Raw genomic sequence first — 21340 nt, 5'->3', positions numbered from 1 at the left:
ACGAAACCTGTTGCCTTCGAGTAGATTCCGACTCATAGCGACCCTATAGGACAGAGTAGAACTGCCTGTAGCGTTTCCAAGGAGTGCCTGATGGATTTGAACTGCCAACGTTTTGCTTAGCAGGTGTAGCTCTTAACCACTACACCACCAGTGTTTCTGAAATCCTCAAAAACACCAGTGAAATGTTAGCACTTGCCCCTTCCTGAAGGGACTCAGAAACGTGGGTTTTGAGGAACTGCCTCAGGTGGCCCTAAAAACCACTGCTGTTACTCTAGCCCTTTCTGGGTAATAATTAAGAGACATAGAAAAAAGTATAATACAACTTCTTAACTTTTTGTTGTTGTTCTGCATAAAAACTTTTAACTATTTGAGAATTTTTTAAATCAGGCATTCACTCTAATTACTTTAATACATGCTTTTGTAATTCTGTCGTCTTAGGTGACCTTTGAAACCCAACGTTTGTCGAAAATTGGTTCTGCAAGAAAAGCTAAAGATTATTTTTACTCAGGCTCGCAGTTTCCCACTGTAATTTTTTAATTTTTAACTGGCACCTTACCAAGCACCTCTTAGCAAGGCTAAATCAGTATTCTCCCAGAATTGTTTGAAACATCTTTGTGGGGGAAAAAAGGTAATTTTTAGACACAGTAGTGTCCTCACATTGAGAAAACACTTATTCGGGTCACCCAAAAAAGGAGATGTGGTCTGTGGCCAGAGACATAGTCATGGGTCCTGCCAGCATTAGACACAGCCCTGACCTTGGCCTCATGAGCTAGGCTGCTGACCATGGAGCTCACCGCATGGGTGAGCTGCATACTTCCCCGCAGTTCACTGGGAGCAGTGATTCTTAACCTTGATTCCAGTGGGGCTGCGTGAACATACTGACATTTTATGCAGAATTTTGTATGTGTTCATATTTTTCTAAGGTAGAGGCTTTACATTTTCATCAGATTCTTAAAAGTGGGTGCAACTTAAAAAAAGAAAAAGGTTATTCTTACACTAAATGAGGTAGTTCTAAAACAATTTTAACATTTCTTAAAAAAAAAAAAACAAAACTAATCTTGCTGGGCATCCAAGGAAGATTTCTGTAATTTCATATTATTGTGGGAGGGGCCCATGAACTTCGAATTTATTATTTACTCTTGTATCCCTTTGAATGATTTAAGTTGGAAAAATCTGTTACTTTTCCATGAGAGGGAAATGAAAGATTAAAACCTTTGTTTTGGAACTTTATGTATTTTTAAGAAGTGAAATGATTTTTACTACATTGTATGAACATGTTTTCAAAACCTGTTCTTCAGCAATATATTCTGTTAGTTTTCTTTCTCATATTGTTTAAGGTAACACGACCCTGCCTTTTTCTTTACAATATAGGAATGCTTATGTCTGGTTGTACTCCACCTAATTAAATGTTAGAGTGTTATCTATTAATTGTAAGATAATAGGTACATCCCTTGTTATTGCTGGGTGCCGTAAAGTTGATTCCAACTCATAGCAACCCCACATGACAGAGCGGAACTGCCCCAGACGATTTTCTTGGCTGTAATCTTACAGAAGTAGATTGGCAGGTCTTTCTCTCATGAAGCCATTGGGTGGGTTCAAACTGCCAGCCTTTTGGTTAGCAGCCAAGCGCTCAACCATTTGCACCACCAGGGCTCATAATACATGCCTTAGATAAGATAAAAGGATACAGTGGGAGAGTGCCATTCTAGGGGTGTTTTCTACAGCCTTCCTGTCTTCAATATCTTACAGTTCATGTGAGTCTTGGGTATTATAAATACATGGCATACTTATACCATATTTGGGAAGAAATGCCAATAAACAGGTAAATGTGGATTTTTGTTTTTCATTTTAGGTCACTTTATGGAATGGGTGCTTAAGAAAATAAGAAAGGTTTGAAACTTTATGGGAAAACAAATCATACGGTCTTCAGAAATGGGAAGAAATGCAGCCATCTGAAGTGGTCATGAACCCCAAACAAGTCTTCCTTTCTGTGCTGATATTTGGAGTTGCAGGACTGCTCCTCTTCATATACCTGCAAGTCTGGATTGAAGAACAACATACAGGTAACTCAGGGATACTTTTCTATTTTAATAAAAATGACACTTTTCAATTTAATAAGCTGTGATGTTTATAGATCTATAGAAAACCACAATATTTCTGAAACATCCTCCCCCCAAATATATATATAAAATAAGACACCAACTAAAATTCCCAGCTCCTAAAAGAAATGAAGATTGTACGACTCGGGTGTGCATTTCCTTGGTTAGCTTTGGGCAATGCTTGGAACTTGTGCTTTCTGGGAAGGGAGCAGCAATTAACCATTAACCCAGCAAGGACTGCTTATAGAGAATTTGTCTGCTCAAATGTGCAATGTTTATCCTACCTCCCGTGGCTCCACAAACCAAAAAGGAGCTGAATTTACAGCAACTTATCTCTTTGAATTCCTTCCTAATTTTGTAATGACCCTCAAAATTGATGTGGAAATTCTTTTAACATGTTTACTATGGAGCCAAAACATCAGTTGCTTTTTAGTCGATTTCCACTCATGGTAACCTCATGTATGTATATCAGAGTAGAACTGTGCCCCATAGGGTTGTTGTTGTTCTTGTTGTTAGGTGCGGTGGTGATGGTTCCAATTCATAGCGACCCTATACACAACAGAACGCAACACTGCCCGTTCCTGAGCCATCCTTAAAATTGTTGTTGTGCTTGAGCTCATTGTTGCAGCCACTGTCAATCTACCTTGTTGAAGGTCTTCCTCTTTTCCGCTGATCCTGTACTCTGCCAAGCATGATGTCCTTCTCCAGGGACTGATCCCTCGGGACAACATGTCCAAAGTATGTAAGATGCAGTCTCACCATCCTTGCTTCTAAGGAGCATTCTGGTTGTACTTCCTTTAAGACAGATTTGTTTGTTCTTTTGGCAGTCCATGGTATATTCAGTATTCTTCGCCAGCACCACAATTCAAAGGTGTCAATTGTTCTTTGGTCTTCCTTATTCATTGTCCAGCTTTCACATGCATATGATGCGATTGAAAATACCATGGCTTGGGTCAGGCACACCTTATTCTTCAAGGTGACATCTTTGCTCTTCAACACTTTAAAGAGGTCTTTCCTAGCAGATTCACCCAATGCAATGGGTCTTTTGATTTCTTGACTGCTGTTTCTGTGGCTGTTGATTGTGGATCCAAGTAAAATGAAATCCTTGACAACTTCAATCTTTTCTCCGTTTATCATATTGTTGCTCATTGGTCCAATTGTGAGGATTTTTGTTTTCTTTATGTTGACGTGCAGTCCATACTGTAGGCTGTGGTCTTTGATCTTCATTAGTAAGTGCTTCAAGTCCTCTTCACTTTCAGCAAGCAAGGTTGTGTCATCTGTAAAACGCAAGTTGTTAACGAGTCTGCTTCCAATCCTGATGCCCCGTTTTTCTTCATATAGTCCAGTTTCTCGGATTATTTGCTCAGCATACAGATTGAATAGGTATGGTGAAAGAATACAACCGTGACACACACCTTTCCTGACTTTAAACCAATCGGTATCCCCTTGTTCTGTCCAAGCAACTGCCTCTTGATCTATGTAAAGGTTCCTCCGGAGCACAATTAAGTGTTTTGGAATTCCCATTCTTCCCAATGTTATCCAAAATTTGTTATGATTCACACAGTTGAATGCCTTTGCATAGTCAATAAAACACAGGTAAGCATCCTTCTGGTGTTCTCTGCTCTCAGCCAGGATCCATCTGACATCAGCAATGATATCCCTCATTCCACGTCCTCTTCTGAAACCAGCCTCAATTTCTGGCAGGCCCCGTCAATACACTGCTGCAGCCGTTTTTGAATGATCTTCAGCAGAATTTTGCTTGCGTGCGACATTAGTGATATTGTTTTATAATTTCCACATTCGGTTGGATCACCTTTCTTGGGAATAGGCATAAATATGGGTCTCTTCCAGTCACTTGGCCAGGAAGCTGTCTTCCATAGTTCTTGGCATAGATGAGTGAGCACCTCCAGTGATGCATGTGTTTGTTGAAACATCTCAGTTGATATTCCATCAATTCCTGGAGCCTTGTTTTTCGCCAATGCCTTCAGAGCAGCTTGGACTTCTTCCTTTAGTACCATTGGTTCCTGATCATATGCCACCTCTTGAAATGGTTGAACATCGACTAATTCTTTTTGGTATAATGACTCTGTGTATCCCTTCCATCTTCTTTTGATGCTTCCTGCATCGTTTAATATTTTCCCCATAGAATCCTTCACTATTGCAACTATTGAATTTTTTCTGCAGTTCTTTCAGCTTGAGGAACACCGAGTGTGTTCTTCCCTTTTGGTTTTCCATCTCCAGCTCTTTGCACATGACATTTTAATACTTTACTTTGTCTTCTCAAGGCGCCCTTTGAAATCTTCTGTTCAGTTCTTTTACTTCTTCAATTCTTCCTTTTGCTTTAGCTGCTCGACATTCGTGAACAAGTTTCAGAGTCTCCTCTGACATCCATCTTGGTCTTTTCTTTCTTTCCTGTCTTTTCAGTGACCTCATGCTTTCTTCATGTATGATGTCCTTGTACAACTTATCTGGTCTTCAGTCACTAGTGTTCAATGCGTCAAATCTATTCTTCAGATGGTCTCTAAATTCAGGTGCAACGTACTCAAGGTCCTATTTTGGCTCTCATGGACTTGTTCTCATTTTCTTCAGTTTCGACTTGAACTTGCATATGTGCAATTGATGGTCTGTTCCACAATCAACCCCTGGCCATGTTCTGACTGATGATATTGAGCTTTTCCATTGTCCCTTTGCACAGATGTAGTCCGTTTGATTTCTGTGTGATCCATCTGGCGAGGGCCATTTGTACAGTCACCATTTATGTTGGTGAAAGAAGGCATTTGCAATGAAGGTTTGTTAGGGGCTGTTTTTTGGGAAGCAGATCACCAGACCTTTCTTCTGCGGTTCCTCTGAGTAGACTTGAACCTCCACCCTGTCAATTAGCTAGTAGTTTAGCACGTTAACTGTTGGCATCACCAGCAAACTTTATATAAAACTTTATATATACAGGGCCAAATAGTAAATATTTTAGGCATTGTAGACCATGCCATTTCTGTTGCAACTACTCAGCTCTGCCAGTGTAGCACAAAAGCAGCCATGGATTACATCTAAACAAATGGGCCTGACTGTGTTCCAATAAAACTTTATTCGCAAAAAGAGCTGGTGGGCCGGATTTGGCCGTCAGGCAGTAGTTTGCCCATCTCTGCTACAGAGAAATGCTTATCTTGTACTTTCATCATTCATTTTGTAATTGCTAAACATTGGAGGTGTTCAGTTACTGTTAAACTGTATTATACTTATGTGATGATGTTATTATTAAAGGAAATATCTTAGAACATCATAAAAATGCGTAGATACAGGTATTGTGAAATTCAGTTATTTTTCATTGGTAGGAATAAACTGTACTTTATGACTGTTAAGGAAAGCTAAAGTAAAACCTGAAGAAGAATGATTTCTTAATTGTCTCTAATAGGGGCCTGTTTTAAAGTTATTCTTGATGTAAAGCCCTTAAGAATCTGTTCTGAAAGATTATTCAATTCTAAATCATAAATATGATAATTTAAAAAATTATTTCCATTTTTAAATGCTATTCCTTGGTTTATTTATGAAGATGTTTTGAATTATTTAATTTATATTGTAACCCCTGTGAAAAGATGTTGAATGCAATTATTTTCTGGAGGATATGTAACATATTGTGAAAACTTATTCTTAAATCCCATTACAATTTACATAAACTGTATGTGCTGCTTTGTATATTACTCCAATAAAATTTGTCATAATAATGTATAGTATTTAATGAAACCATAGATCTGGAAATATTCTTTTAGACAGTAAATGCAATGCCAATCTCTTAAATTTGTCATTCCTGGCACAGCAGACCATACGACTATCCAATTCAAAATGGCCAATACCAGTCCATTTCAGCTCACTAATGCCTAGGATATCTATCTTCAAGCATTTCATTTCATTTTCAGCAACTTTCAATTTTTCCAGATTTATACTTTGTACATTCTGCTTTTCAATTATTAATGGTTGTTTGCAGCTGTTTCTTCTCATTTTGAGTAATGCCACTTCAGCATATGAAGGTCCTGAAAGCTTTACCTCACCCACATCATTAAGGCCCACTGTACTTTGAGGAAGCGGCTCTTCCCCAGTCGTATTTTGAGTGCCTTCCAACTTGAGGGGCTCATCTTGCAGTGCCATATTAGACAATGTTCTGCTGCTATTCATAAGATTTTCACTGGTCAATTTTTTAGAAGTAAATCACCAGATTCTTTTTCCTAGTCTGTCTTATTTTAGAAGTGCCACTGAAACTTGTCCATCATGGGTGACCCTACTGGTCTTTGAAATACGGTGGCATAGCTTCCAGCATCACGGCAACTGCAAGCCGCCACAGTATGACAGACTTACAGACGAGTGGTGACTAAGCATTTATTTCGATGAAAGAACTGAAGAATAAATTCAAGCCTCAAGTTGCAGTATTGAAGGATTCTGTGGGCAAAATATTGAACAATGCAGGAAGCATCAAAAGAAGATGGAAGGAATATACAGAGTCTCTGTAACCAAAAAAAAAAAAAAAAAATTGGTCAACGTTCAGCCATTTCAGGAGGTAGCATGTGATCAAAACCGACGGTATTGAAGGAATAAGTCCAAGCCGCACTAAAGACATTGGCAAAAAATGAGGCCCCAGAAATTGATGGACTACTAGTTGAGATGTTTCAACAAATGGATGCAGTGCTGGAAGCACTCACTCATCTATGCCAAGAAATTTGGAAGGGAACTACCTCGCTGACCAACTGGAAAAGATCCATATTTGTGCCCACTCCAAAAAAAAGGTGATCAGAATGCAGAAGTTACGAAACAATATCGTTGCTATAACACACAAGTAAAATTTTTCTATAGATAATTCAAAATGGTTGCAGCAGTACATCAACAAGGAACTGCACTAGGTTCAAGCCAGATTCAGATATGGAATAAGGGATATCATTTCTAATGTCAGATAGGTCTTGGCTGAAAGCAGAGAATACCAGAAAGATGTTTACCTATGTTTTATTGACTGTGCAAAGGCATTTGACTGTGTGAATCATAAAAAACAACAAATAACATTGCGAAGAATGGGAATTCCAGAATACTTAGTTGTGCTCATGCAGAACCTGTACATGAACCAAGAGGCAGTGATTGGAACAGAACAAGGGAATACTGCATGGTTTAAAGCCAGGAAGGATGTGTGGCAGGGTTGTATCCTTTCACCATACCTATTCAATATGTATGCTGAGCAGATAATCTGAGAAGCTGGACTGTATGTAGAAGAATGTGGCATCAGGATTGGAGGAAGGCTCATTAGCAGCCTGTGATAATCAGATGACACAACCTGGCTTGCTGAAAGTGAAGACGACTTGAAGCACTTACTGATGAAGATCAAAGACTATAGCTGTTAACATAAAAAAACGAAAATCTTCACAAGTTGACCAATAAGCAGCATCATGATAAATGAAGAAAATATTGAAGTTGTCAAGGATTTCATTTTACTTGGATCCACGATCAATGCCCATGGCAGCAGCAGTCAGGAAATCACATGATATACTGCACTGGGCAGTCTGCTGCAAAAGACCTCTTTAAAGTGTTAAAAAGCAAAGATGTCACTTTGAGAATTAAGTTGTGCCCAGCTCAAGTCATGGTATTTTCAGTTGCCTCCCATGCATGTGAAAGCTGAGCATTGAATAAGGACAACCAAGAAGAATTGATGCCTTTGAATTATGGTGCTGGCAAAGAATGTGAAATATACCATGGACTGCCAGAAGAATGAACATATTTGTCTTGGAAGAAGTACAGCTAAAATGCTCCTTAGAAACAAGGATGGTGAGACTTCATCTCATGTAGTTTGGACATGTTATCAGGAACGATCAGTCCCTGGCAAAGGCATCATATTTGGTAAAGTAGAGGGTCAGCGAAAAGGAGGAAGCCCCTCAACAAGATGGATTGACACAGTGGCTGCAACAATGGGCTCAAACATGGCAATGATTGTGAGGATGGTGAAGGACCAGGCAGTATTTCGTTCTGTTGTACATAGGGTCACTATGAGTCTGAACTGACTCAATGGTGCCTGACAACAGCAACAACGAAACCATCTGTTATAAGATATATAAGTTAACTTGCACTGAAATATAACTCCTAGCATAGAACCTGTCACATAGTAAGGCTTCAGTATGTGTTTGTTGAATGAATGAAAAGAAGAATGAGTAAACATATTGAAAACTCACTGCAGACTTCAGGAATGCATCAAAGTGGGAAAAATCAAAGAGATCTTACTGGGAGGTTTGCAAATGTCATAGTCTCACATGATGAGTATCACAGCAAGGCTCAGATACGTAAAAGAAAATATATTCATACATTCAAACTACTGCATGAGAGAAATGTAGTTGTTTCATATGTCAGTCAGTAGCTACATGATATTTGAAGAAATAGTCAAATCATAGAATCCATTACATATATGATACACTTTACAAAATGCATCAACACACATCAGTAGCTACCATTTATTGAAAGTTTAATAAATTCCATTGCTTCCATATATTTTCTTTAATCCTCATAACTTACTAGGGTATTATTCTAAGTTTACAGATGAGGAAACTGAGGCTCAGTGGGATAAGCGACTTAAGCTCTCAAATGTGGAGGCCTTGGTGCAGAGGAAACACTCAGAATTGAACCCAGGCTGTGCCACTCCAAAGTCCATGCCTGTCTCCTACACCTCACCTGTGTGTGGGGTAAAAGTGGATATTATTATACCCCTATGGTGAGGAGCCCTAGTGGTGCAAAGGCGAAGCACTGCACTGCTAATTGAAAGGTTCGTGGTTCGAACCCACACAGTTGACTTGACTCCACAGGAGAAAGACCTAGCTATCTGCTCCTATAAAGATTACAGCTTAGATTACTCTATGGGGCAGTTCTACTCTGTCGTATGGGGTCACTGTGAGTCAAAAATTGACTTGATGGTACCCAACAACAACCACATAGTATAGTACACTGAAGCACCTGAGACTCAAGAAGTTTAAGTGACTTGCCCAAAGGCACAAAGTTGAGAGTTTTAGAAGTATAACCCATACTCAGGTTTTCCTGTTCCTCATGGATCCTAAATAAATTTCCTACCAAAAACAGCAGATAAAATAGTTTTGTCAATCCAAAAAATAGTATTAATATAGATGATTTAAAAATCACTGAAATTAGTAAACTTAAGCAACACACAGGAAACCCTGGTGGCATAGTGGTTAAGTGCTACAGCTGCTAACCAAGAGGTTAGCAGTTCAAATCCACCAGGCGCTCCTTGGAAACTCTATGGGGCAGTTCTACTCTGTCCTATAGGGTCGCTATGAGTCAGAATCAACTCGACAGCAGTGGGTTTGGTTTTTTTTTTTTTGGTAAGCAACACACATGTTCATAGATACGTAACATCTGTAAGTTGGATACTTCGTTTGGGCTTAAATTTTTCCAAGCGTTAGAAAATCATTTTTCTGTGGTTAAGATTGGCTAGGTAAAACATTTACTGTTTATTCCCTTTAATTTTTATTTGTAATTTGTCATAAGTACTTTTTCTGATTCTTGATATATTTTCAATGGGTTATATAAGATTTCATCAACTCCTTATAATAATGAGCATAAACATTAAAATCATAACTGTTTCACCGAAGAAAAGCTGTATTTTTCTTCGGCAAGACTGCTTCCGTCCAGAATTCTCCCTTATGGTAGGCTCAGGATGTGGTGTGTAATTTGGCAGTTTCCTAGGTAAACAGGTACCTATGTATTTTATATGTGTTTCAAATAATATTGGGAACACCAAGCATTTTTAAAGCAGTCGCTTTTTAAGTCAGAAAATATCTGAAATGAACGTCTGTCTTTTGGATACTTTAGAATTGTCACTCAAAGCTTCTTGGAAGATGAGCTGGTTTTGGTTGCTGAGACTCTTTATAAGCAGTGCAGGTTTAAAAAATCCGAATGGCTTTGATCTTGTATGTATTTCAGTTACATGTGAGAACACTTGTATTCCTCTCATACCTGTCTTTGAGGCCTTTACAAATCTAATAAAATATCAACTTTTTTCTAAGCCTCCCTAGTTTTCCTGGGTTTCTTCTATCAAAAGAAATTGCTTTAGAATTTAAAAATAAATTTAAAAAAAAACTTAGATATGGCCTGATATGCTAATAAAGGGTTAGGGAAGGAGTTACTGAAGATAAAGAAGAAAGCTGTGTGAAAGAGGAATTACAGTCTAGCCAATTACACAACAGAGAGTTCCATTATAACACCTATTTTTCAGCACCATCATCAATTACATTATCCATTCGTTTGTGTTAATTTTCAGTATGTTGATGTATTATTATGACTTTTATTTTGGGAATTTTTTTGTTAAGGGTAAAACTGGTCATTAAGAGGACAGGTTTTACATTTAGAGGGATCTTGAAAATCTCAGATCTTCTACTTGTTAGCTGTGTAACCCTGGGCAAATCACTTAGCCTTCCTAAGCCTCAGTTTCCTCATCTGTAAGATAAGGATAATACTATTTTCCACATAAGGTTGCAGTGAGAATTACAAGCTGCAGTGCCTGCAAAGTGCTTAGCATATAGCACTGGCAGGCTGTAGTGCTCATTGAATGTGGGCTATTATAATCTTGGAAACGATGCACAGTTTCTGCAGACTTGTTCTTTCTGAGTTATCCACTTAAGAGTCAGGCGCAATTCAGGAAAACAATTCAAGCTTGTGCCTTGCCTAATTAAGGGAAAAAAGGCTCAGGCCCAGTTCTGGTTAAAATAGTTGGGATAATCCAAGTGGCCCAGACCTTTCAGGTGTCCCAATGTAGAAACTGCAAGGAGAATGATAGGATTGAGTGCAGGGAGAGGGTCTGGGAGCATCTCACATTTTCACAAGCTGCGAGTGGTTGTTCATTCAACCGTATTCCTTGAAGATTTAACATGTGGAGGTGCCAAGCACTGTGGGGAATACAGGGACATAATAGTGAGCCAGATATAATCCTTATTCTCAAGGAGGCTGTAGTCTTAGGGATTGTAAAGGAGAAAATGGTCCTGTGTCCAGGCCAAGGCATTAGTACAAAAGAATCATCTATTGTGACAGAAAGGAGACAAGCCCACCATTATGGGGCAAATAGGGAGTTGGGACCAAGAGAACAGAATCATTACATGTCAGCGATGGAATTGCTGACTGGATAGAAGCAGTAGGAGTGGAGAGGGGCCGGGGGAGGATGGGCACAGAGGACCAGAGCAGAGCAGGACAACCATTTATGGAAGGACATGCAGGAATGATGAGGCTAAATCATAAGAAGGGTTTGTGGTTTTTTCCAGCTACTTTTTGCATTTCAATTTGGTTATGCTTTTTCTCTAGATAAGAGGCTTACTGCCAAATACCAAAAGGCATGGTGTACAACTTTTGTATGACAGAGTGAATCTTAGCTTTAGAAAAGAGTCCAAAGATCATCTTGTACAACCACGTGTCACTGAGTGTGTGTGTGAGTGTGTGTGTGCGTCCCATTCTAAAAATACAAGTCAGATTGCATTACTACCTGTTTACAACTTTTTGATTATATCTCATTGCCTTTTAACACAACCTAGGACCTAGGACCCACAAAGCTGTGTAGGATGTAGCCTGTTTGCCTCCATAGCCCCCATCCTCCATTCATTCACGGTGCTTCAGCCACATGGCTCTGCCTTCTGTTCTTCTACCAGCTCTCTCACAGGTGCTGTGGCTTCTGCCTGGAACACCCATCTCTCAGCTCTCTCCAGGGCAGGTTCCTTCTCATCTCAGGGCTTAGCTCAAATGTCACCTCCCCAGAGAGGTCTGTTTTGGTCACCCCACCTCCAGTTCTCCTCTCTCTTTCTCACACACACCATCAATTCTCACTCTTTGCTGACCTCGTGTGTGAGAGTAGAACTGTGCTCCGTAGGGTTTTCAATGGCTGATACTTTAGAAGTCGATTGCCAGGCTTTTCTTCCAAGGTGCCTCTAAAAACCCCAGTGCCATCAAGCTGATTCCGACTCCTAGCGACCCTACAGGACAGAGTAGAGTTTCTGCCCCATAGAGTTTCCAAGGAGCACCTCTAGGTGGACTCAAACCTCCAACTTATGGTTAGTAGCCTAGCGCTTAACCATTTGTACTACTCAGGGATTTCCTTCTCTTTCACACATTCTTGTTTATTTTCTTCGGAGAATTAGTGCACCAGCAATAGACTTCTGTAATTACCTGTTGACTTGTGTATTGTCTATAGCCTCCATTGTTTTATGAGCTCTATGAGGACAGAGACCTTGTCTTATTTACCACAGTACCGCTGTTCTATACCATGGAATATAATATGTGGTAGGTGCTCAGTTATATCTCTTGTGAGGATAAATAAATAATGTTTCAATTAGCTTTCTCACATCCCAATCAAACGACCACATAACCTGTGTTTCAGTAACTCTGGGGACAAAGAATTTTCTGCTTCCCATGATATCCACTCTATAAAGCAAGCGTCTCTTGAAAGTTCTACATATTAACAGAACTTGCGTCTTTAACTTCTGCTTACTTGTCCTAGTTGTATTCCTGGCACTTTGTGAGGCTCATCCTTCTTCCACAGGATAGCCTGATTATTCCACAGAGAATGAAGCCCCAGACACTTTACCCATTTCATGAAAGAGGCCATCTCCTTGATCCCAAAACACTTACTCTATATCCCTTCTGTGTTAGAAATAACATGTCTAATGAAAGCCCATATCAAGTAGTGAAAATTTATATACACATTTTTTAAAATATGCAAAGTAGTAAAAGTCAACACAGATTGAATTTAATAGTTTACATTTTTATTTCTCCTCCTGGGGTTTTCCGGAATCAAATTTATCCTTAACCATTCCAACCTGAAATTGTTCCCAGGCTTTATCCCGTATTATAAAAATCTATCTGAACAACTTCTGAGCATTTTCACTCAAGACCAATCATTTCTTAGCTATTATTTGGTAACTATTATATTGTATAATAACTTATTTTATATATATTTACCTTAAACTCAGAAGGTTTTTTTTTTTTAACCTATAATTTTTTCCTGATTCCTACCAGTTTTTTTCTGATTTAGACCAAATAAATTCTGGTATATGAATTTCCACCACCTGTCTGCTAGTTTGTTGTGCTGTGGTGGCTTGTGTGTTGCTATGATGCTGGAAACTATACCACCAGTATTTTAAATACCAGCCGGGTCACACACATATGGTGGGCAGGTTTCAGCAGAGCTTCCAGACTATGACAGACTAGGAAGAAAGGTCTGGCAGTCTACATCCAATGAAAACTTTTGAATAACAACAGAACATGTCTGATTTGAAACAATACCCACAACAATGCACTCAGACATGCCAAAGATCATGAAGATGGGGCAGGCCAGGAAATATTTTTTTCTGTTATACACAAGGTCGCTATGAGTCGGAATCAACTTGATGGCAACTAACAACATCTGAATTTATTATAGGACTCATAAGGTCAATTATTTAGATGTAAATTATCATGGACTATAGCTATTTATAGCTATAGTCCCACCTTTTCAAATATCATTGTCCCTAATCCAGGGTCTGTAAGACTCTGGTCCCACACATAATTTGCCTGAAAACACTGTTGTTTTTGGTTAGTGATTTGAACATTATGCAGGTCAGGGTTCTGTTTAAATCCTACATGCTATTATCAGTGGCAAGAGAGCCAAAACAGATGGCTCCCTTTATTTTTTATTTTTTCAAAAGCACAATAAACTTTAGTAGTCCCAGGTTATGTTTTAACCCTCCTGTATTTGCATGGGAAACCCTGGTGGCATAGTGATTAAGAGCTATGGCTGCTAACCTAAAGATCAGCAGTTCAAATCCACCAGACGCTCCTTGGAAACCCTATGGGACAGTTCTGCTCTGTCCTCTAAGGTCGCTATGAGTTGAAATTGACTTGACGGCAATGGGTTTTTTTTTTTATGGGTTTCGTGTTTGTATGAAAGTAAGAAGTAGTAGCTACAAGATTCTGATTTCAGACTAAGTGAAGCCACCTTACTGCGTTTTTCTCAGTCAGTTGCCTCTGCTTCTTTCAAGCAGGCTGGCCTCCATGCTTCTGCTGTTTCTATTGAGACTTCATCTTGCTTTTTTCAAACTAAGTATGCTCTCTTTCTCTGCACTGCTGTGTATTTTTGGCATATGAAGCTTCACTTCTAGACTGGATTGGTGTAGTTTTTCTCTCCCAAGCTTGATGGAGAGTGTATCCTTTTCCTCCAGAATCAGGCTATTCATCCTGATTGTGATGTCACTGTGTTGAAATTGTATTTTCTCCCAGGGTAATTTTGTATACCTGAATGGCAACGATATTTTCAACATGGAAAGACTTTATGTTTACTGTCAATCATACGCTTATGAAAATACATTTTATTTTAAAAGTCACTCAGTTGAATTATTTTCCCTGACCAACTCCTCCCAAGGGCCAGTACTATTCTTGCCCTTTGTATGTCAGGTGGCTCAAATGGAGTTTATCACCTGCAGCCTGGATGGTCTTAAAAAACATAGTCTGCCTCCCATATGTTAATCTTCTTTCCCACCCTCAGTGAGTAGCCATCTCTCTCAGAGACAGGTTATTGGAGTTCAGATCGTCCTCATAAAGGACACCATTAACCTTATTCATCTCTTAGGGCAGAGCGTAAGAGGTGGATGTCATGGAACAGTCCTCCTTCACCACGTTTAATTCATTTTAATCAATTCTTAACTAAAAACACTGTCTTATTCACTCTCATGTCCCAGCATCTAGAACAGTGCCTGACACATACATAGTGGTTGCTCATTAATCTTGTCCAACGAGTGAATCCACACTGTAAGCTAAACTCAGTCAAGGAAGGTCAGTGAGACTGGTACTTAACTCTCGATTTTTCAGAGTTAAAGTGTTTGATTTGCGGGGGGTGGATTTTCTCCAGGGATATCTTGAAACGTCTTCTTTGAGGTCAGGATTGTATTACCTGAGAGGTTTTTTTTTTTTTTTTTTTTTGCTTTTGCTTTGCTTTACTTTTAACAAAGGCTCGATAACATTTAACAGACGTGTTGCCAGGAAAATCCAATAATTGAAGGAGGAATCACACAAGATGACCTTCTAAGGTCCCTTATCACGTTGAATTCCATCTGGCTGCGATTTTGTGTCTAGAGGAGCTGTTAAGCAAATAAAAAAGCAAAGATAGTCTCAGAAACTCTCTACTTTGAAGGCAATATTTTCTAATGGAAAGCGCTGAGCACTCACTACCAACTTCTAACCTGTTTTGTGTCTTTGATGAAGTTCATTAATCTCACCAGATCCTGATTTCTTTTCTTCTCTGATTTCCATACCTTGCTTCCTGCTCCTCTGAGAGAACTACCACCCTAAATTTATTTACCACCACATTACTGTGTACGTCTCTATAATTTTTAACAAATATGTATTCCTAATAGCAGGTATTCTTTTTATCATTTTTAACTGACACAGATGGTTAAATACTGAACTACTAACCATAAGGTTGGCAGTTCAAATCCACCCAGAGGCATTTCGGAAGAAAGGCCTGATGATCTACTTCTGAAACATAAAAAAAAAAAACTAAAAAAACAAAACCAAAAAACCCACTGCTGTCAAGTTGATTCCAACTCATAGTGACCCTATATATCACAGCCATTGAAATCCGTATGGAGAGCAGTTCTACTCTGAAACACATGGGTCACCATGCGTCAGAATCAACTGGATGACAACTGAATGATTTATTTATATGTATACCCTTTTTTTTAATTAATATTTTATCTTATTTTTGGTAAAATATACACAGCAAAACCCACTCTAATTCCACCGTTTCTAGACATAAGTGACATTGGTTACATTATTCCCATTGTGTCAGCATTCTTGTTATTACTGTTCTTGTAGTTTCACTCCCAGTGAAACTCCCTGCCCCCGCAACCTTCTCATCTATTCAACGGTTTCTACAACATGTTGTTAAGTGACATTGGTTACATTGTTCATTTTGTGTCAAGGTTCTCATTATGTCTATTCTAGTTGTTGTGTCCCCATTAACCTAGTCTCACTGCCCCCTAACCTTTCATCTATGCTTTAGAGTAATTGTTGACTATTTGATCTCGCATAGATGATTTTTTAAAGGAGTGGAGTACTCAAGGGTGATATTCTTTCCTTTATGAGCAAACCTGCTATTTAGCTAAAAAGTGACTTCAGGTGATAGTTTTGGTTCAAGGTTTAAAATGTATCACAGAGTGGTAGTCTTCGGGATTCCTCCAGTCTCAATTGGTCCAGTAAGTCTGGATTTTTTGAGCATTTGAAGTTCTGTTTCACATTTGTGTCCCTTTCTATCAGGATCCATCTGTTGTGACCCTGATGAGAATGATCAGTAGTGGTAATCAGGCACCGTATAGTTCTGGTCTCAGGGTAGAGAAGACTGTGGTTCATGTATAGATGAATGCAGTACTCAAGGGTGACAGGCTTGACTTTTTGAGCTAAACTGTTATTTAGTTTAAAGGTGACTGCAGAAGAAAGTTTCAGTTCAAGGTTTGAAGAGAAATTCAGGGTCATAGTCCTCAGGGACTCCTCTAGCTTCAAGAGGTCCAATAAGTCTAGATTCTTTAAGAATTTGAGGTTCTGTTCCACATTTTCCTCCCTTTTTATCAGGTTCCATCTATTCTGTCCCTTATGAGAATGATCAGTAGTGTTAGCGGGGCAGCATCTAGTTCTTTTGGTCTCACAGTAGAGGAGGCAGTGGTTCACGGAGACAATCCTATAGTCTGGTTCCTTCTGTGATTCTTGGGTTTCCTTCTTTGTCTTTTGTTCCAGATGAATAGAGGCCAGTAGTTGTATCTTAAATGGCTGCTGAAAAGCTCTTAAGACCACACAATATTCACCGTACTGGGATGTAGAACATAAAAGTTTTAGGAACTCTACTATACCAATTGACTGGATTGTTTCACAAGACCATAACACTAAGCCCTCAAATCAAGAGAATTAATCCTGTGTGGTGATTGGTTATGTACAGTTAGCATCAGCATTTTTAGCCCCCTCTCCTTTTTTTTTTTTTTTGGTTGTTGTAATTGTTGTGAAATTATATATGACTTAGCATTGCCAGTTCATCCTTTTTTTTTTAATGTACAGCTTAAAAAAAATAAAAAAATAAACTATATTTTTTATTTTTTTAATTGACATCAGTTACACTAGCCAAGTTGTGCAAACCTCATCCACATTTGGTGCCACCTTTCCCATTACCATAAGCAAAAATTGACTACTACCTAGAGAATACTTCCCCCTCTTCCTCCTCCTCCCACCCCTGGTAACCACTAGTGAACATTAGTCTCTGTTTATTTACCTATTCGTATCATTTCCTGAAAGTAAGAACATACAGTATTTGTCTTTTTGTGATTGATTTAATCCATTGTATGCATGTACCACATTTTGCTTATCCATTTATTCATTGAAGGGCACTTAGGTTGTTGCCATCTTTTTGCTATTGTGAATAGTTCTGCCATAAACATAAGAGTGCATATGTCTGTTGTGTCACTTCTATTATATCCCTAGGGTATAGACCCAGGAGTAGCATTCAGTGGTTAAGAGTTCAGCTTCTGACCAAAAGGAGGTTGGCAGTTTGAATCTACCAGCTGCTCCTTGGAAACACTATGGTACAGTTCTACTCTGTCCTATAAGGTCAGTATGAGTCAGAATTGACTCAATGGTAATGGATTTTGTATTTTATAGAACTGCCAGACTGTTTTCCACAATGGCTGTACCATTTTACATTCCCACCAACAATGGGTGAAGGTTCCAGTTTTCCTACATCCCTGCCAACGCTTCTTATTTTTGTTTTTAAAATCTTAGCCATTCTACTGTGAATGAAATGGTATCTCATTGTGGTTTTGATTTGCACTTCTCTAATGGCTGATGACGTTGAACGTCTTTTCATATGTTTGTTGGCCATTTGAATATCCTCTTTGGTGAAGTGTGTGTTCTTGTCCTTTGCCCTTTTTTTGATTGGGTTATCTGTCTTTTTGTTTTTAAGTTGTAGACGGTTCATACAGTAAAACCTGTGAAAGCCAGAACCTGTGAAAGACGGAAACCTGTCAGAGAAGGAAAACACAAATATTTCCCACTGTAACAAGTGATAGAAAAATGATAAGACTGCACCCTGTCAAAGGTGGAAAACTTGTGAGACCCGGAGAAACAAGGCAGTCCTGTCAAGTTCCAGCTTTCACAGGTTTCACTGTATATATTTTTTTGATATTAGACCCTTATCTGTTATATCATCCCCAAAGATTTTTTTCTAGTCTGTAGCTTGTCTTTTTACTTTTTGATAAAGTCTTTTGGTAAACATAAGAATTTAATTTTCGTAAGGTCCCAGTTAACCTATTTTGTTTTCAGCAGCTCGTACATTCATTGTAGTGTTTGATGATCTGTCGTTGGAAAAAATTAGGTTACAAAGCTTTGCTCCTATATTTTATTCCAAGAACTTAATGGTTTTAGATTTAACGTATAAGTTCTTGATCCATTTGAATTATTTTTTGTGTACTATGGACCGTGCCTCATTTTTCTACATGTGGAATCTAGTTTTGCTAACACCAGTTGTTGAAGAGACTTCCTTCCATATTGAATGGATTTGGCTCCCTTGTTGAAAATCAGTTGACTGTAGATGTTTGGATTTATTTCTTAGTTTTCAGTTCTGTTCCATTAGTCTGTTTGTCTATCATTAAACCAGTACCAGGCTGTTTTGATTACTGTAGCTGTGTAATATGTTCTGAAGTCAGTAATTGCGAGGCCTTCTATTTTGTTCTTTTTCTTCAAAATTGCTTTGGCTATTTGGGATCTCTTGTCTTTCCATATAAAACTGAGGATTAGTTTTTCCATTTCTGTAAAGAATGCTGTTGGAGTTTTTATCAGGATTGCATTGTATCTGTAGATCACTTTGGGTAGTATTGACATCTTGACTGTATTGAATCTTCCAGTTCTTGAGCACGGAACATTTGTCCGTCGATTTAGATCCTCTTTAGTCTCTTTCTGTAGTGTTTCATAATTTTCATGGTATAAGTCTTTCACATCCTTGTAGATATATTCCCAGATATTTTATTCTCTTAGATGCTATTGTAAATGTTGTAAATGGAGTTGTTTTCTTAATCTCCTTTTCAGATTTCTCATTGCTGTTGCATAAAAACCCAGCTGATTTTTGTGTGTTGACTTTGTATCCTACAACATTACTAAATTCCTCTATTAATTCTAGAAGTTTTTAAGTAGATTTTTTTTGAATTTTCTAAATATAGGATCATGTCATCTACAAATAGAGATAGTGATACCTCTTCCTTTCTGATTTGGATACCTTTTATCTCTTTTTCTTGCCTTATTATTCTGGCTGGGCCTTCCAGTACAATATTGAATAGGAGTAGTGAGAGCAGGCATCCTTGTCTTCTTCCCATTTTCAAGGGGAAAGTTCTGAATCTTTCTCCGTTGAGTATAATATTGGCTGTTGGGTTTTCATAAGTGCCCATAGTCTTGGTGAGGAACTTCCCTTTTATTCCAGTCTTGTAGGGAGTTTTTATCAAGAATGGGAGCTAAATTTTATCAAATGACTTTCTGCGTCAATTGAGATGATCATGTGGTTCTTTTCCTTTGCTCTGTTAATATGGTGTAGTACATTGACTGATTTTCTAATGTTGAACCAACCTTACATTCCTAGAATAAATCCCACTTGATCACGATGTACACTTTTAATATGCTTTTGGATTTTGTTTGAAAGCATTTTCTTGAGAATTTTGTCATCTATATTCATAAGGGATATCGATCTTTAGTTTTCTTGTGGTGGTTTTTGGTCTGGCTTTGGTACTAGGGTGATGCTGGCTTCACAGAAAGAGTCAGGAAGTATTGCATCTTCCTCTACTTTTTGGAAGAGTATGAACAGTATTGGTGACAGGTCCCTTCTAAATATTCAGTAGAATTCCCCAGTGAAGCTGTCTGGTCCTGGACTTTTCTTTCTTGGGAGGTTTTTTATCACTGATTCAATGTCTTCGCTTAGTATGAGTCTGTTGAAGTTTTCTAGTTCTTTTGAGTTGAGATAGGTTGTGTGCTTCTAGGAATTTGTCCGTTTCATCAAAGTTATCGATTTTGTTGGAGTACAGCTTTTCATAGTATTGTGATGATCCTTTTTAATTCTGTTGGGTCAGCTGTGATGCCTCCATTTTATTTCTTATTTTGGTTATTTGCATCTTCTCTTGTTTCTTTGCCAGCCTAGCTAGTGGGTTATCAACTTTATTGATCTTTTCAAAGAATCAACTTCTGGATTTGTTGATTCTCTTTGCTTTTCTGTTCTCTGTTTCATTTATTTCTGCTCTGATCTTTATTGTTTCTTTTTTTTCTTGTAGCTTTAGGTTTAGGTTGCTGTTCTTTTTCTAATTTCTCAAGTTGTAGTATCAGACTATTTATTTGAGACCTTTCTTCTTTTTCCATGTAGGCATTTACTACTGTAAATAACCCTCTGGGAACTGTCTTCTCTGCATCTCATAAATTTTGGTATGGTGTGTTTTCTTTTTCATTTATCTCCAGGTATTTTTGTATTTCACTCTTGATTTTATCCTTAACCAAATGGTTGTTTAATAGTGCGTTGTTTAATTTCCATGAATTTGTATGTTTTCTAGTTTTTCTTCTGCTGTTAATTTCTAATATTATTCCTTTGGGATCAGAGAAGATAATGGGTATAATTTCAGTCTTCTTAAATTCACTAAGACTTGTTTTGTGGCCTAGCATATGGTCTATTCTGGAAAATGATCCATGTGCACAGGAGAAAAATGTATACTGTTCTGTATATATACCCTTTTATAACTTGCTTTTTTATTTAGCATTAAGTTTTTGAGATTCATCTATATTGATATATGTATCTCTAATTCATTCATCTGGTTTATACATATTATCTCATGTAAACATGCTGCACATTATGTGTCCATTTTCCAATTGGTAGAAATTAAAATTTTGTTCTAATTTTTTGTTATCACATACACAGTCCTGCTAAGAGCATTCTGTAGTCTTTTTTTGTTTTTTTATTGTACTTTAGATGAAGGTTTACAGAACAAACTAGTTTTTCATCAAACAGTTAGTACACACATTGTTCTATGACATTTGTTAACAACCCCACAACATGTCAACACTCTCCCTTCTCAACCCTGGGTTCCCTATTACCAGCTTCCCTGCTCCCTCCTGCCTTCCAGTCCCTGCCCCAGGGCTAGTATACCCCTTTAGTGTCTCTTGTTCCATGGACCTGTTCAATCTTTGGC

At 38.3% G+C, this 21340-nt stretch overlaps 1 protein-coding gene across 2 annotated transcripts in view; it reads left to right on the top strand.

Moving 5' to 3' along the window:
- Positions 1-1942: 1942 nt before the first annotated feature.
- The window catches only part of CHST9 (carbohydrate sulfotransferase 9), a 259567-nt gene continuing 240169 nt past the window's right edge, over positions 1943-21340 (top strand). For both annotated transcript variants that reach the window (XM_049901387.1, XM_049901386.1), the window contains exon 1: positions 1943-2063. In XM_049901387.1, the coding sequence (XP_049757344.1) occupies positions 1943-2063 (121 nt within the window). The remainder of the gene's footprint in view (positions 2064-21340) is intronic.

The sequence above is a fragment of the Elephas maximus genome, chromosome 11, assembly GCF_024166365.1.
Source record: "Elephas maximus indicus isolate mEleMax1 chromosome 11, mEleMax1 primary haplotype, whole genome shotgun sequence".
Lineage (NCBI taxonomy): Eukaryota > Metazoa > Chordata > Mammalia > Proboscidea > Elephantidae > Elephas > Elephas maximus.
This window is presented reverse-complemented; position numbering and strand designations above follow the sequence as displayed.